General features: G+C 44.0%; 1 protein-coding gene and 1 long non-coding RNA gene across 6 annotated transcripts in view; one reads left to right on the forward strand and one right to left on the reverse strand.

The window, feature by feature from the left end:
• Positions 1-13637, reverse strand: part of ARID5B (AT-rich interaction domain 5B) — a 116606-nt gene that overhangs the window by 92459 nt on the left and 10510 nt on the right. For all 5 annotated transcript variants that reach the window (XM_067001097.1, XM_067001098.1, XM_067001096.1 and 2 more), the window contains one exon: positions 12513-12738. In XM_067001097.1, the coding sequence (XP_066857198.1) occupies positions 12513-12738 (226 nt within the window). The remainder of the gene's footprint in view (positions 1-12512; positions 12739-13637) is intronic.
• LOC125183412 (uncharacterized) lies at positions 8754-9973 on the forward strand. Its single transcript, XR_007165374.2, has 2 exons — positions 8754-8885; positions 9930-9973. It is a non-coding gene; the product is annotated as an uncharacterized lncRNA (long non-coding RNA).

Consider the following 13637-nt stretch of genomic DNA (forward strand, 5'->3'; position numbering starts at 1 on the left):
TCCTGTAAATTTCATTTAGACCCAAATGTTCTTAAGTATGTTGTCAGGGAATATATTTTAAGGCTGTTATGCCCCCGTCTGATCTCCTACCCTATGCTTTTAAGATATTAAATAGGCTTTGCCCAATAAATCAGATGTTTTGTGCCTTGGAATCGCGTGGTATCTGAAATCACCGAAGGCAAAATCCTGGGCCATTCACATCTGCTATGTGCAAGTCAGAGGGCCCAGGTCTAAAAATGTGAGGTGAAAAATGAGCCCCAAACCTTCCCTGCAGGGAAGGCTCACAGCCACCCGTGTCCCTGTGGCAAGGCAGAGGGGCGCCCACCGTGCTGCCCAGGCAGCGCCCGTCCCTGCTCCCAGCACAGCGCCATGCCACCCTCCCGCTCCCCACGTGGCGCAGAGCTGGAGCTTCTTGGGGGGTACAGCGCCTCTCGCATGTCCCAGGCCAGCCTGAAAAGTAAGAAAAATGGCACTGACCACTCCAAAACTGAGTGGGACGGTTGTCCCAGGGGCTCTTTTCCTGTTGAGGAGTATAATAGCTGGGTAGGAAAATCAAGGCATCCCTCCCTCTCTCAGCAATGTTCAGGAGGGCTCACACTGTCCTGCCACGCACAGTGCTAAAAGGTTTGCTACCAAGCATCACAGCAGCAAGCCTCAACCCAAGGTCTGGCCCTGAATATTGACAAGAAATGCTCCCACACGTCCTCCCTACCTGAGCTGGACGGCTGCCCTGGCAGCTGATGGCAGGGCTCCAGCGGCACAGCAATGCCCAAGGGAGCGAGCCCCCAGCCCCGCCAAGCTGACCGGCCCCCGACGCGCCATGAGCCTCCCCCTGCACAGGCTACGGACCCAAGCTTTGATGTTTTACAATAAATAGCACAAAGACAACAAACAAAACACATTCAAGAAACACGGTGGGAAAGGCGCCAGTGTTTTAAGGAACGCTCCCTTTGGAAATGAAGCCTTTTTTAGCCAAACCACTATGATTTTGTTTTAGTGACTCACACGAATGGATTCTGGATTAAGGTTTAAAAATGGGATATTTTCTCTTCTGCTTCTAGGTTCACCTCAAGACATGTGAATGAAAAAATAGCAGCAAGAATATTAGGTTGGACTTACACTCACCAGCAGACACTAAATAGGGATCTACTAAATTTGTAAAGCTTAGCTGAAGTTTCAAATATGTAATTCTGAAAATACAATTCCTCCTAAAGTCAGGCTGGGCAAGGACCATAAAACTATAAAAAGATACTTTGTCCCTGTGGACTGTGAGAAGCTAATCATTAGCCACTCATTTACAGTGTTTACCTGTTTGTCACATTATTTTAATGTTTCCTTCGTAGCAGCCTACCCCTCATTTCTACTATATGGGTTAAAAAAAAAAAAAGATCCACTGCCTCTAGGCAACATGTTTTTAAAGACAAAGACATTTGCCGGATGAAAACCGAGCACACAAACAAAGTGTACAGAAATTTGTGTTTGACTACTGTTGGGCAGCTAGAATGGCATTCATTTTCTTTGCAAAAATTTTCTTCCAGTTTTTGATACAAATGACTGTAAACTATGTACCCAGCAGCAAATTGAGAGAACTAAATTTAAAATGTACTCTCAGACCACTCTTTCATTATTTTTTTTTAAACTTTTCTTTTCCAGGGTGAGAGGGGAAGGGAAAGCTTGTACCGATGTTTTGAAGTACTGTAAGTTCTTTTGCCTTTTAACAGAAATATGTAAACAAGGTGTATGGCTGTAGGGTAATGTTCTAGTCACAAAGCATTCAAGAGCCAGAGTGAAGCTATTTAAAGAATGGAGTATTCAATTCCTGAGGCCAGATGCTAGTATAAATATGAAACTACGTTCACACTGCAGATTAAATTATTTTTAGTTTCTGCATTTGAACTGCCAAAATTATTTGGTTGTGTTTTGTGTTTTTTTATACGATACCACAGAACTTATGGGGCCACATTTGTAAGTTTCTGAACAGAGGATTAACAACACAGGCATAAAAGGACTTTTTCAGCTATTTTCTCTGCGCAACAAAACTAGGAGTGTATACTGACATACAAGTAAGGGTCATTCAGGGAGTAAGAAAAATAAAAATAAAGATGGAGCTGAAACATCTGAGATTCTTGAAATAGATTTTTATAGTACCTTATCATTTAATTTTCATCCCACAAAGCTTTTAATCTGGAAATACTCGGTGTGAAAGAAAAGTGGAAACTGTGGTTTTAAAATAATTGAAGAGAAAAACATGCACTAAGATGGCATTACGCACAGTCAAACAGTACTTGGGTTTGCCAAGAGAACTCACACAGACGCTGCTAATAATATCATGTCAAAGTCATCAGTAATTAACTAAAAAACAAATAATCAATAATCCCATGACCCTGCCACAGCAAGAACATGCATGAATCCAGACAATGAAATAAACTGGGGGAGATCGAAGCAAATGCAGGCTCAGAGACTAGCTGGGTGAGGACCTATGGCTGACACATGCCACAGCCTTCAAGTCACCCACGAGGCTGACAAGGACCCCCTCTTGCTGTTGACCCCTTCACTGTTGTTTTTTTGGTCCTGTAATTATCTTCTCTTCGCTTCATCAGCTAGCAAGGGTAGAAAGTCCAGGACGTATCTCAAGGTCCTGATCCACCTCTTACTGTCAGGGGGATTTGTCCACCAGGACACAGAAAGTAACACAAGAACTGCATGGAGGGATGTCAATGAAGCCAGAGCCCCTTCCCACTGCAAATACCACAAATGCCCTGGGAAAGCATCTAGGAAGGTCCAGACATAAAGCCAGGAACGTCAGTCTGTGAGAAGGATGAGCAGAAAGGCTGCAGCTTGGTCAGTCAGGAGACCTCCTGCAACACTAAGGAATGTGGAATTACTGCGCAGACTTGCTTTGCACCGCGTTGAACATGCATATTTTGCCGATGACTTACAAGAAGGATGAGGCCAGTAACGCAGCACAGCTGTCTGGGGGAAGACGGTGGGAGGGGAAGGGGTCCTGCTGCAGCCCGTCTAATATCGGGATGTGTGAGCCGACACTAAGTACCTGTGGAGACACTGCCACCGCCCCGATCCAGGAAGGCAGGGGACACCAGGCTTAATTACAAACAGGTGACATGGGACGTGCTGAAAGCTGAACATGCTCTTGAATATCGCGTCAGGGTCAGGCCCCAGTTCCTAATTAACTGTTCTTATCAGGCACAGATCTGGTATCACAACAGCGAAGACTCCTTTCGGTAGACAGGCTGACAATCCCAACCTTCCCTGGGTATTTGCAGCTCGCTTTTAAAATGCATTAGCCTGCACTTTCAAGAAACCTGGGACCAGACATCTGGGCCTTGGTTGTTTTGTTTCTTCAGTAATAAAAAGTGAAAGAACGATGCAGCTGTGGACAAAACGTTCAGAAACACACCAGCTACCTTGTCGTACTTTACCTGTTTTCCTCTCACTAGCCTCATTCGCAGGAGCAGAACAGGACATGAGGGAACCTGGAGGAGGCCAAGAGGGAATGTTTCCCTCTTTTTTTTTTAAATTGTATTTCCAATTTGTTATAGGATCCTTGAATTGTACAACACATGGGGATCTATTCCACTCCTGACACACATGCCTAACTCCCCCCGGCACTAACGGGAATGGCGAACATGTTGTGAGAGGAGAATTGCCCCCTAAAACTGCAGGAGTGTGAACGAGGTTGTAAATATATCTCGAGGTTCTGGTAACATTAGAAACCAGCCTAGCATCTTTCTCATGGTTTATTATGATATCACCAAATCCCCTCCATGTATTTATAGCCTTGTAATTCACAATTATTCTGGGTCCATAAATGTTTTTGGCATCTGAATGTAGAACTGATACTATTATTTCACATATTATGGTACTGTCCGTGAATGCTAAATTTATTCCAGCAGAGACTCCTGGAGTTCATTCATCAGATATTTTATGCTACTGTTCTTTTAATGATTCATTTATCCTTAGTAATATTTGTATTCTGAAGTGTGGCGTCTCCAGCCGACAGCACAATGCTCTGCTGAATTATCTTTTTCTTTCACATCATAACAAAGTAGAGCACAGTCAAATTGAAGATGGCCTTTAGTACACTGTCAGAACAATAGTGCTTACCAAGCATATCCAGACACATTTCTCAAACCACATGTAATGCTCTGGCTGCCAACATGCTCATAAAGTCATTAACCAGCATCTTAAAATGAGGGTGTGATACATACATTTAAATGTTTAGGAAAATCAAATGTGTGCTCTGCTAGAAGCTTATTTTGAATTTCAGCATCTACATCTATCAATTATGCAGCAGTGTGCAGATGTAAAAATCCACCTTGATTTTTCACAACCTGCTAAAATAATACATATTATCTATCACTAGCAGAAGCTTCTTTACGGTGTTAAGTATTTGTCCTTCATAATGTAAGAGAGCAAGAGAGAACCAAGCTCAAGCTTTACAGCGCCAAGGATTCATTTTTACAAGCAAATTATTATTAGCAATAAAATTAAGGAGGAACTTATTTTACATGGTACAGGTTTCACTAAATGAAGTAAATAAAGGTGATGCCACAGCACTCTCCTGTACAAAATCTATCCAGTTACAAGTCACGCTGTTACATTTTTTTAATATTCACTTTCTCTGTCACCCACAAACTGCACTCCAATTTATACACCTACTAGGTTTAACCCCTCCCTTCCCCAACACCCTCATCTATCAATGGCCTCATCCTGCATGGATCACCAAGCCTGCAAAGACAAGCACAAGCCTGCAAAGACAAGCACGAGCCAAATTAAGCAGCCACAATGTCAATACTGAGAGCCTTAAAACTTGGTTTAAGAAGAGCAAGGATGCCAGACCCCCCCTTCCCCTTCGTGCCCACAGAGATGGGTGCTCACAAGGGCAGCACACAGTGCCGGGCAGGTCCAAGGCAGTAGGATTTTGCCAAAAGAGGAGAACAGGGAGAAAAAGCAAGTCTCCTTCAGTTTCAGATGCACAAAGGATACTTTCCCTGATAAACCCCTGTGGCATGAGATAGGCCAGCTGTAAGAATAGTGTATCTTGTAGAACAAGCACCAGCCCTTCTGAAACAGTGGTCAGAACCACACTAAGGTACCTAGGAAGACAGACAGGCCGGGCACGTTGCAGGCTGTAAACAACAGACAAGCTGCGTTTCTGGGCATGGGAGCAACGGGCAGGCACCTCTGAAGAGCACCGTGGAAGGAAGGTGCTGAGGAAGCTGGGTCTGGCCCCCCTGCGCCCCCCAGCAAGGGAACTGGCTCCCAGGACCGGCCGTGGCACAAGAAGAGCCAGAGCATCCCAGCGTGGCCGCGCAGGTCGCAGGCGGGGTGATTCACGAGCTGTATGAAGACAGCTCCCACTTGATTAACGGAGCGCTCGAAGTCAAAGGCGACCGCAAGGCTCCCAGTCCCGGGCTCTGGCAGCGCAGAATTACAGCCCAGGAAAAGAGCCAGGCAGGAGAAAGAGGACGTCCTCGGGGCCCACCCAGCCGTACCGCAGCGTCATGTAGGTGCTCGGCTTACGGATCTCCATGCTCAGCCGGGTTGGGCTGGCTGCGTGGGAAGGATACAACACAGGGAAAAGGCGCTGGTGGTCTGTGGGGGACCAGCAGCTCTGACCAGCAGCCATGGCACATGAAGGACAACACTGATCGCCTCCATCGTGGCGCTGGGCAAGGCACGCTCAGGGGCACAAAACAAGTCCCAAACTGGGTCCCCTGGGATCCAGAAACAATATGGGCAGGGACGGAAATGAGAGGGAAGGCTGGGGAGGAAAACAGCACCCTCTAAAATCAAAAGTGGAAAAATAAAAAAAAATAAAAAGGAAAAAAAGGCAGACATTGAGATAAAGTCAGATTTAAAGCACAGCAGCGCTGCACCAGGAGGCACACGTTTTCAGTTACTGGAACAAAACCTCATGGTCAGTAAGAATTAAATGTAAGATCCAACAGTGACTAGAAGGGAAAAAATCCTGGAGAGCAGACACATGTGGGTTATTACACAGCCTGGCAAGGTCAATCTCGGTGCTAAAAACAGACAAAAATAAAAAAAGCCGTCAAACATTTTTAAAGGGACACTGTCCCACACTGGCCGCTCTTGCACGCTCTGCGAATGGTCATTATTTTTTATCTACTTATTTTGCAATTACGCAGGCTGCTCCTGCTCCAACCAGAGGCTGCAACAAAACTCTTATTAATGGTGCAAGCTGCGGTAACTTCAGCTGCAGAAGAGCATGGGGCAGCTCCCTCCAGCTTCTCGAGGCACTAAAATTTAACTCTTCCCCCTCTCCTGCCCTGCAGCCCTGATTTCTCCCCTGATGTTTTGGAGCAGACCAGGACCGCAACTGCAAATGGCTGTGCTCCACGGCACCGACAAAGTGCCCTGTCATACCAATACATAATTGAAAACGCTGACACAGTGACAACTGCTATCAGCGCCGTTCTGATAATCACGTTAGCTTGCTCCTGCCGCAGGAAGAGGGGGGGCGGGGAAAGGCACTGCGATTTAGGGGCTACCCTGAGAGAAGTTCTGTGGGATCCTGTTTGCATTTCTTGGCAGAACTTCAGCGTTTCAAAGACCAAAATACCCACCTCCTCAATTCCCAGGGGCAACACCACCACCCCCTTCTATAAGGGCTTTACGGCATGTCAAAGTTTGAAAAGAAATCCCAATTTTATCTCTTTGATAAGGCACGCTTGAAGTTCGAGACGTGTGGTGTTAAAACTCCTTTCAAGAGCCACAAATAGATGAGGCTCAACACAATCCAGTGGTGAAAGAAAAGCTTCCACAGCCAGTGCTGCGTATTAAAACGTTTTTGTCACCCCCATACGCTTCCTCGGTAATGAAGCAGGATGTCACCAGAGAAAGGAAGAAATTAACAGCACTTAAATCATCCCAGCATTGTTTGGGTAAACACGTGGCCTCAGGAAGGTCCAGGTGGCTACAGACAACCCCTGAGGACCCCGCCAGCCTCCTCCGAGGGAGGCTGAGGGGGTGCAGAGGGGAACAGCCAGGGCTGAAGGGAGAGGGGCAAGTGAGGAGGGGGAGCCCAAAGATGCTACTGGGTGCAGGGTCACCCCCAGGAGAAAGTAAGCTGTTAGCACAGGATTACCGGGGCTACATTGCACCTAACAACAGCACCACCCTTCAGCATTCAAAATGCAGCCAGCAATTGAAGCCAACAACTACTAGTTACCTTAAACCAACTGGTTAACAAACAAAAAAATGACCATTTACCTTGCCCTGTTCATGCAAGGCCAAAGTTGCCTGTCTGCTCAGCACTTCAGGTTATCTCCGATACCAAACATGTTAACACCAAAGACAAACCAAAGGATGTAGGACCAAAGGAAGCCTTCCTGCTCGGCAGCACTCGGCAGAGCAGTCCCAGCACTGCCCCACAGCCCACAGGTGCTCTCGCTCCGCTGCAGCGCTGCCAGCATGTGCCGGGCGCTGCACAGGCACAGAAGAAAGCACCACAGTCCCTTCCCCAAGGGAGCCGTCCTCCTCCCTTCAGGCTCCGTGGGGCACAACAGACAAGCCATGTAATAGCCTCATCTACGGCAAAAGAGCTCTATCAATTGGGCTGGCTAAAATGAGTTGGAGAGGTCACTCTGACCCACGAGACAAAAAAACAACATACAGTGCACAAGGGCAGAGAGGGGAAAATGGGATAATGGGACACTCACAGGAGTTTTATCAAGATCAAAATGGCATTCAGTTAGGACAACGGGGACAGGAAGGCACAAAGAGGAGGCACAAAGTGCAGACAGAAGGAAGAGAGTTAGAGGCATGGGGCACAAAATATCCAAAGTAGCTGTACTCTGAATGGCTAACAATTAGCTGGTCAGAAAATTATTGCATCAGGCTAATCCAGGCGAGCCTCAATTCAGCAGCACATGACAAACAATGAAAAAGGAGAGTCGGCGTCAGTTCAGAAGTCCCCACAAGTGTCTGAACGCAGTACAGCTGCAGATGATCAGTTTTGATAGTATTACAGTTTGACACGTTATGAGCTGATAATCTTCACCTGGAGAAGTCATGCCTGCTGCAACGCCCCTGCCTGAGAAGTGAGCTCAGTGCCTGCTGGGGCCGGGCAGCAGCCCTGCTCCGCTCCTCCTTCCAAACTCACTGCCATCTGCCCTGGATCACCCAATTTACACGGAAACATAATCCCCTAATGGGGACCCAGGATCTCCCTGCTGTGCCAACGATGAGACTGGTAAAGAGAAGGAGCTGAGAGGGTGAGCCAGTCCTGTGGCACTGCCCCTGCCCGGCAAGCTCTACTGTTCAAAAGAGCAAAGTTCAAAAGAGTGAAGCAGAAATAACCACTGGAAAACCAACTATGGACTGGGGAAGGGCAACTGCCAAACCATGGCAGTAAGCCATGAAGTAGCACTAGATTTTCCTGGATTTCACTGAGAAGATCCTAATTCTACCCCCAAACACATGACTGTGGGTAATGAAAGACAGGACAGGGATAATTTCTAAATTTTCTTCAAGTTCTTCCTCAGTGGATCCAAACTAAGGTGCAAAAGCCGCAGCAAAGCCTTTAGCAAGCCCCAAAATGGGGTCATCCATCAGTAATGCCACCAGCATGGGAACAGGAGAGCCCACAGTGTGGCAACTTCAACCACGCATTTTGGCATCATAATGCTTCACGAAAGATGGATAAAAAGAGCGGTGATGACAGCCTGGGGACCCAACCCGGAGCATCGTCATGACGGCCTCGTGTGCTGCAGGGGTGCTGACTGCTGGCTCGCCACGATCAGCCTTCTGCCACCTCGCTGAGCCTGGCACGGGGCGCTGGCTCCTCGGCTACACCCAGACAGCACCTCAGCCCAGCTGAACCCAAACCTGCAGAGCCTGTGAGTGCTGAATTCAGTCATTTTCCCCTCCGTCTCTTCTCTCAATTTCAGCTCTGACTCCTCTATCTTTTATTTCTTTTTCTAAAGACACATTTAGAGATGAAACCATTCATAACTGCCTATCCACAGACAGTTTGTGGCAGCATAATTGACAATGAGTCTGCTGCAAAAATGAAAATGCTGTTTTAATAACCTTGGCCTAAAATACATTCTGTTGTATGCCTCAAAGGGTTTCAATAAAAAGTCAACCTGTAGAGACATATTTTCTTGGCTTAAACAACAATCCAAAGCATATAAATGTAGTCCAACTATAATGACATATTTATAGGCCAATAAAGCTTACACTGCAGCTTTCATACTTCGCTTAAAGGAAGTCTGTAAGAAGCAGTGTTATATAAAATAATTTGAATTTTTGTCGAACTATAGCCCAAGGAATACAAATATGCAACTTTGCCATATTTAACTGATAGTGTTTACATTGCTTAGTTGCTAAAAATTTTGTAAAATGAAATAATTTCTCATTTGGTGACTTCCCACTGGTTTACCAAATATGGGTATACAAGTCCATTTATTACAAAGAAAAATCCCCTAAATAATTCTAAAGACAAAAATAAATAACTAGCGGCCTTAGTAGTGAATGATTTAATCAGACCAATTCTTCTGGAAAAACAGGTTCTCATGTTCATTATGAATAATACATTCCTGAGCAACTCTATTTTTATATGCTGCATTGTTGTTATTCTTTGTTTTTCTCAACATTTGAAAGAAATATTCAGAAAGCTATGAATAGTCTTAAGATATAAACTGCTAGCATTCAATATTGACATATTTGTAGAAAGGGACAGAATGTATAACATAAATACCTCAAAATGCAGAAAGAAATAATTCTTAAAAATAATTTCTCAGGCTGAAATCTTGAAGCTTACCAAAAAAAAAGAAAAAAAAAAAAAAGAAAGAAAGCCATTGCTAGATCTTTTATTTAATACAGTCCTAAGGAAAAGTTCTGCATAATTCACTAGTGATGAGAACAATGCCATTTTACAGAAAAAGAAAATCTGCAAAAAACAATGAAGGAAAAGAGAAAAGAAGAGAAAAAGACGTGAAAAAAAAGACTAGAGAAGAAAGAAAAAAGAAAAGGAGAACAAAAAGAAGACAGAACTACATAATTTGAATTAGGGTCAACTTTCAATTCTAGGTGCATAGTTTCTCTGGGTTGTGCATTAACCAGGCCTTATTTTTGTCGAAGCAAATGCCACAGAGCATATGCTACAACGTGTAAGCTGCTCATATACCAAGGCCCCGCTTTGCCTGGTTATTGTTTAAAGCCACCCTGCTCCCAACATAACACATTTAATTAAGTATATTCACACAGTGCCACTTCTGTGGTTCTGTATCAGCCATGTTTTCATTTCATCGGGGTTCTTTCACCCTCCACCACTTCTGGATAGTTTGTGAAAACTGATTTTGTTTCTTCTGTAGTTTTTTGAGGGCTTTAGTAGGGATATAATTTCCTATTACTTTCTGCAGCTTGGTACAAAAACACCTAGTAGGAAAAATTTCAAACTCTAATCACTTTTATGGGGTTTTTCTGTAATGGAAACATGCCATTTCATAGGAAAAAAGGGGTCCACGAGATCACCTTGCTTATGTAGGCCTTTTCAACACACGTTCCAGCAACTTCCTCGTCTACAGTCAGGGTTACATATGAGCCTCACTAGCAGACTTGTGCATGGCCTGCCAGACTAGCACAAGAAGGGATTTGTTCCTTTCAGACCTTCTTGCCTGTCAGCTGCAGGTCTTCTTGAACCCTTGGTTTTACTCCCACCAACCAGTCATGAAGAAGAAACAGCAATCGTAATCAAACATTAGTCAAAACACCCTTTTCTACTGAAAAAAAACAAAACAAAACAAAAACACCAAGCATAAAGCCAGAGCCACTGACAGAAAATAAGCAACGTCGGAATGTGGGTTATCAAAATTATAACATATAGTTTGGATTCCATAAGCATTTTCAGTATAACCCTTACTTTCAAAGGGCTTAACATGCAAATATAAGCTTTAGGCTTAAACATTATTTTCTTTGGCTCCTAGGGTAGGTAACAGCAATTTCATAACTCACCACAAGGGCCTTCTTGTTTGTTAAAAACAAAACCAAGAAAACATTAACACACAAAGTTCTATCTGAAAAACATTAAGATTCTTTTGACATAAGAAACAAACACAAATAAATGTAGTATGCAAAGAAGATGCCAGGGCAATATCAGAGAAAATCACTGCATGTAATTATGAACCAGAAGAAACCACACGGAAAAGCAAAGAAAAGAGAGAGAATTGCATGGGTCTTTTTTTTTTTTTTTCCTGGAGAGGTAATGAAAAATAAGATCAACTTTCAATTGTACTTTAATCTTCCAACCTACATATCTAATGGTGAAATGCAAGATTGACAAAATCACTTTACCATTTGGTAAGATCAGAAAAACGAGATGCAGAAGATAAATCCTCTAAGACAGATCTTCAGCACAGTGTAAATTGGCTTCGACGCCAACACAGTTGTGCCATTATGAAACCAAACTTGGCCCTGTATCTCCTGCTCACGTAGGTACAAAAGCATTTGTTCACATGCATTGGCCTTAACTTTTATTTTCTTACCTTTCAACCATTTACGTCTTAAATTTGTCTTTAAACTCAGAACGTTTGTTAAAAGTTTGGTTCAACAGAGAAACGTGCCTGGGATAACAGCTATCAGGCATCCAAGGTCCTAATACCACAAATAGGCATGTTTACCAGCAGGAGACCCATCTCCCTTGGAGAGGCCACCCACCACAATTTCAGAGATCTGAGTGTCTTAGAGGTGTGAAAGCAGTCACAGAGCTGCAAGCCTGTTTGCAACCATCCAAAGTAGCAGAGCTACCGTATCCCTCCCTAAAAACAGCCAGGAAAAAAAGCGCGTCTGTCGAGTACAAACCACAGCCAGAGAACAGCGGAGCACGCGCAGAAGGCCTAAGCTGTGTAATAACATAAATATTAGAAGAAAACACACCAGGCTCACAAGAAAACACATGAGCTACAGAGCAGTCTCTGAGGAAATAGTGGACATCTCCCTACTGAATAAAACACAAAGCTGATCGTACAGAGCCAGGACAAACACTAAAAAGTGGAAACAACCCTGCACTTCCAAAAAGATGGGATTTAAGAAGTGAAAGGCCTTCAGTCTCTCCTTCCTTGTGTAGGAAGCCTAGAGGAGATGTGTCATATTTCTTTCACCATGCTGCACTGCTTTGACCTGACCCCAAAGCCTGCACAATCCCAGGGAAAACCCTTGACAATTCACTGTGTTCCCATATTCGAGATTTGAGCCTTAGAACTCAGTGATACCTCTACAGAGTAGACAGGTAGTACAGAGTTGCCCCACATTAATCTCCAAGGAGTCAAGATGCAGGGCAAGCAAGCCTGCAATGAGCTCACCACCAACACCCATCCCACTCAAGTATCTCATCACCACACCTCTGCCCGAAGCACAGATATACCCTGGGAATCGGCAACGGTTTGGCAGGATTGGGCTCATCCACCTCTAAAACACAGCTGAACACAAGCCGCTCCCCACAGGAGAAAGCAAGGGACACTTACCAAGGTCAGCCTTCTCCTTTAGGATGTCTTTGAAGTTCAAGCCGCTGTTGAGCGTGGATTGTCTATATCTCATCAAGGCTTCCTTCTGTCCATTCTTCCCCACATCCATTGGCTTAACCGGCTCAGCCCGGAAACCACACTTCCACTTGGAGAAATCGGACTGGGCCCATTTTGCCAAGTCTTCAAGCTTCACAGTGACTTTCTCTGAAACAGCAATAACTTCATCCTGCAAGGAACAGTCAGATGAGAATGCAAAATGTCATGCAGGGCTCCACAATGGCTGATAAACTCTTAACGCCACCCCCCAAAAGGCGGTTGGAAAAGCCTGTCTTGTTGGCAGATTAATTTTCCTGTGATACAGAATACCTAATACTTCATTTATTCCTCCTGCCACCTAAGTGGAAATATTAGTTGTTTACTTGAAGCAACTACACATAATCTAAAGACAATTTCTAAGACCAGGGCAATGATCCTAAAAGGCATTTGAAATACAGGTTGCCAAATCACATTCTGTATAACCGAAAGCCTTGAGGGAAAGTTTGTTTTTTAGGTGCAATTAGCTGCAAATGTAAAAATTCATGGCTGGATGACTAATGGTTATAGCTAGTCCTGAAATAAATGGACTAAGTAAATCTCAGATTCTTGGAACTCTGACTCACCAGAAAATTCCTGTGTTTATGGTACATTTTCCCTTGGCTTATACACAAATATTGAATTTAACTTTTGTCCTAAAAATTAAATAAAACTGTGATGTAATCCCAAAAGAAATACTACATAAATGTTATGTGCTTCCCACCAAAAGAAACTTGCACATTCTCATGTTTCTGAAAACCCTTTTCAAGATCAGAAGAGAACTGTAATTTTTTTCCCTTCTTAAACATACATTCTAAGAAAAGCACTTAAACCTAGTTTAGCCTCCAGAACATATACTTGAATTAAACAGCTCTAATTGCTGAATTTTATCCTTCCAGGAAACAATCAACTCCTCTCAGTCATGATGAATAAGCAGAATGTTTTATAGCTGACTGTAGTAAGCAAGGGCTCGAGAAAGCCTCAAAAAATAAACATACAAACATACATAAATATCCAGGAAGATACACTCCAGATTTTTTAGTTAAAATAGCA

This window comes from Anser cygnoides, chromosome 7 (genome assembly GCF_040182565.1).
Source record: "Anser cygnoides isolate HZ-2024a breed goose chromosome 7, Taihu_goose_T2T_genome, whole genome shotgun sequence".
NCBI classification, from domain to species: domain Eukaryota; kingdom Metazoa; phylum Chordata; class Aves; order Anseriformes; family Anatidae; genus Anser; species Anser cygnoides.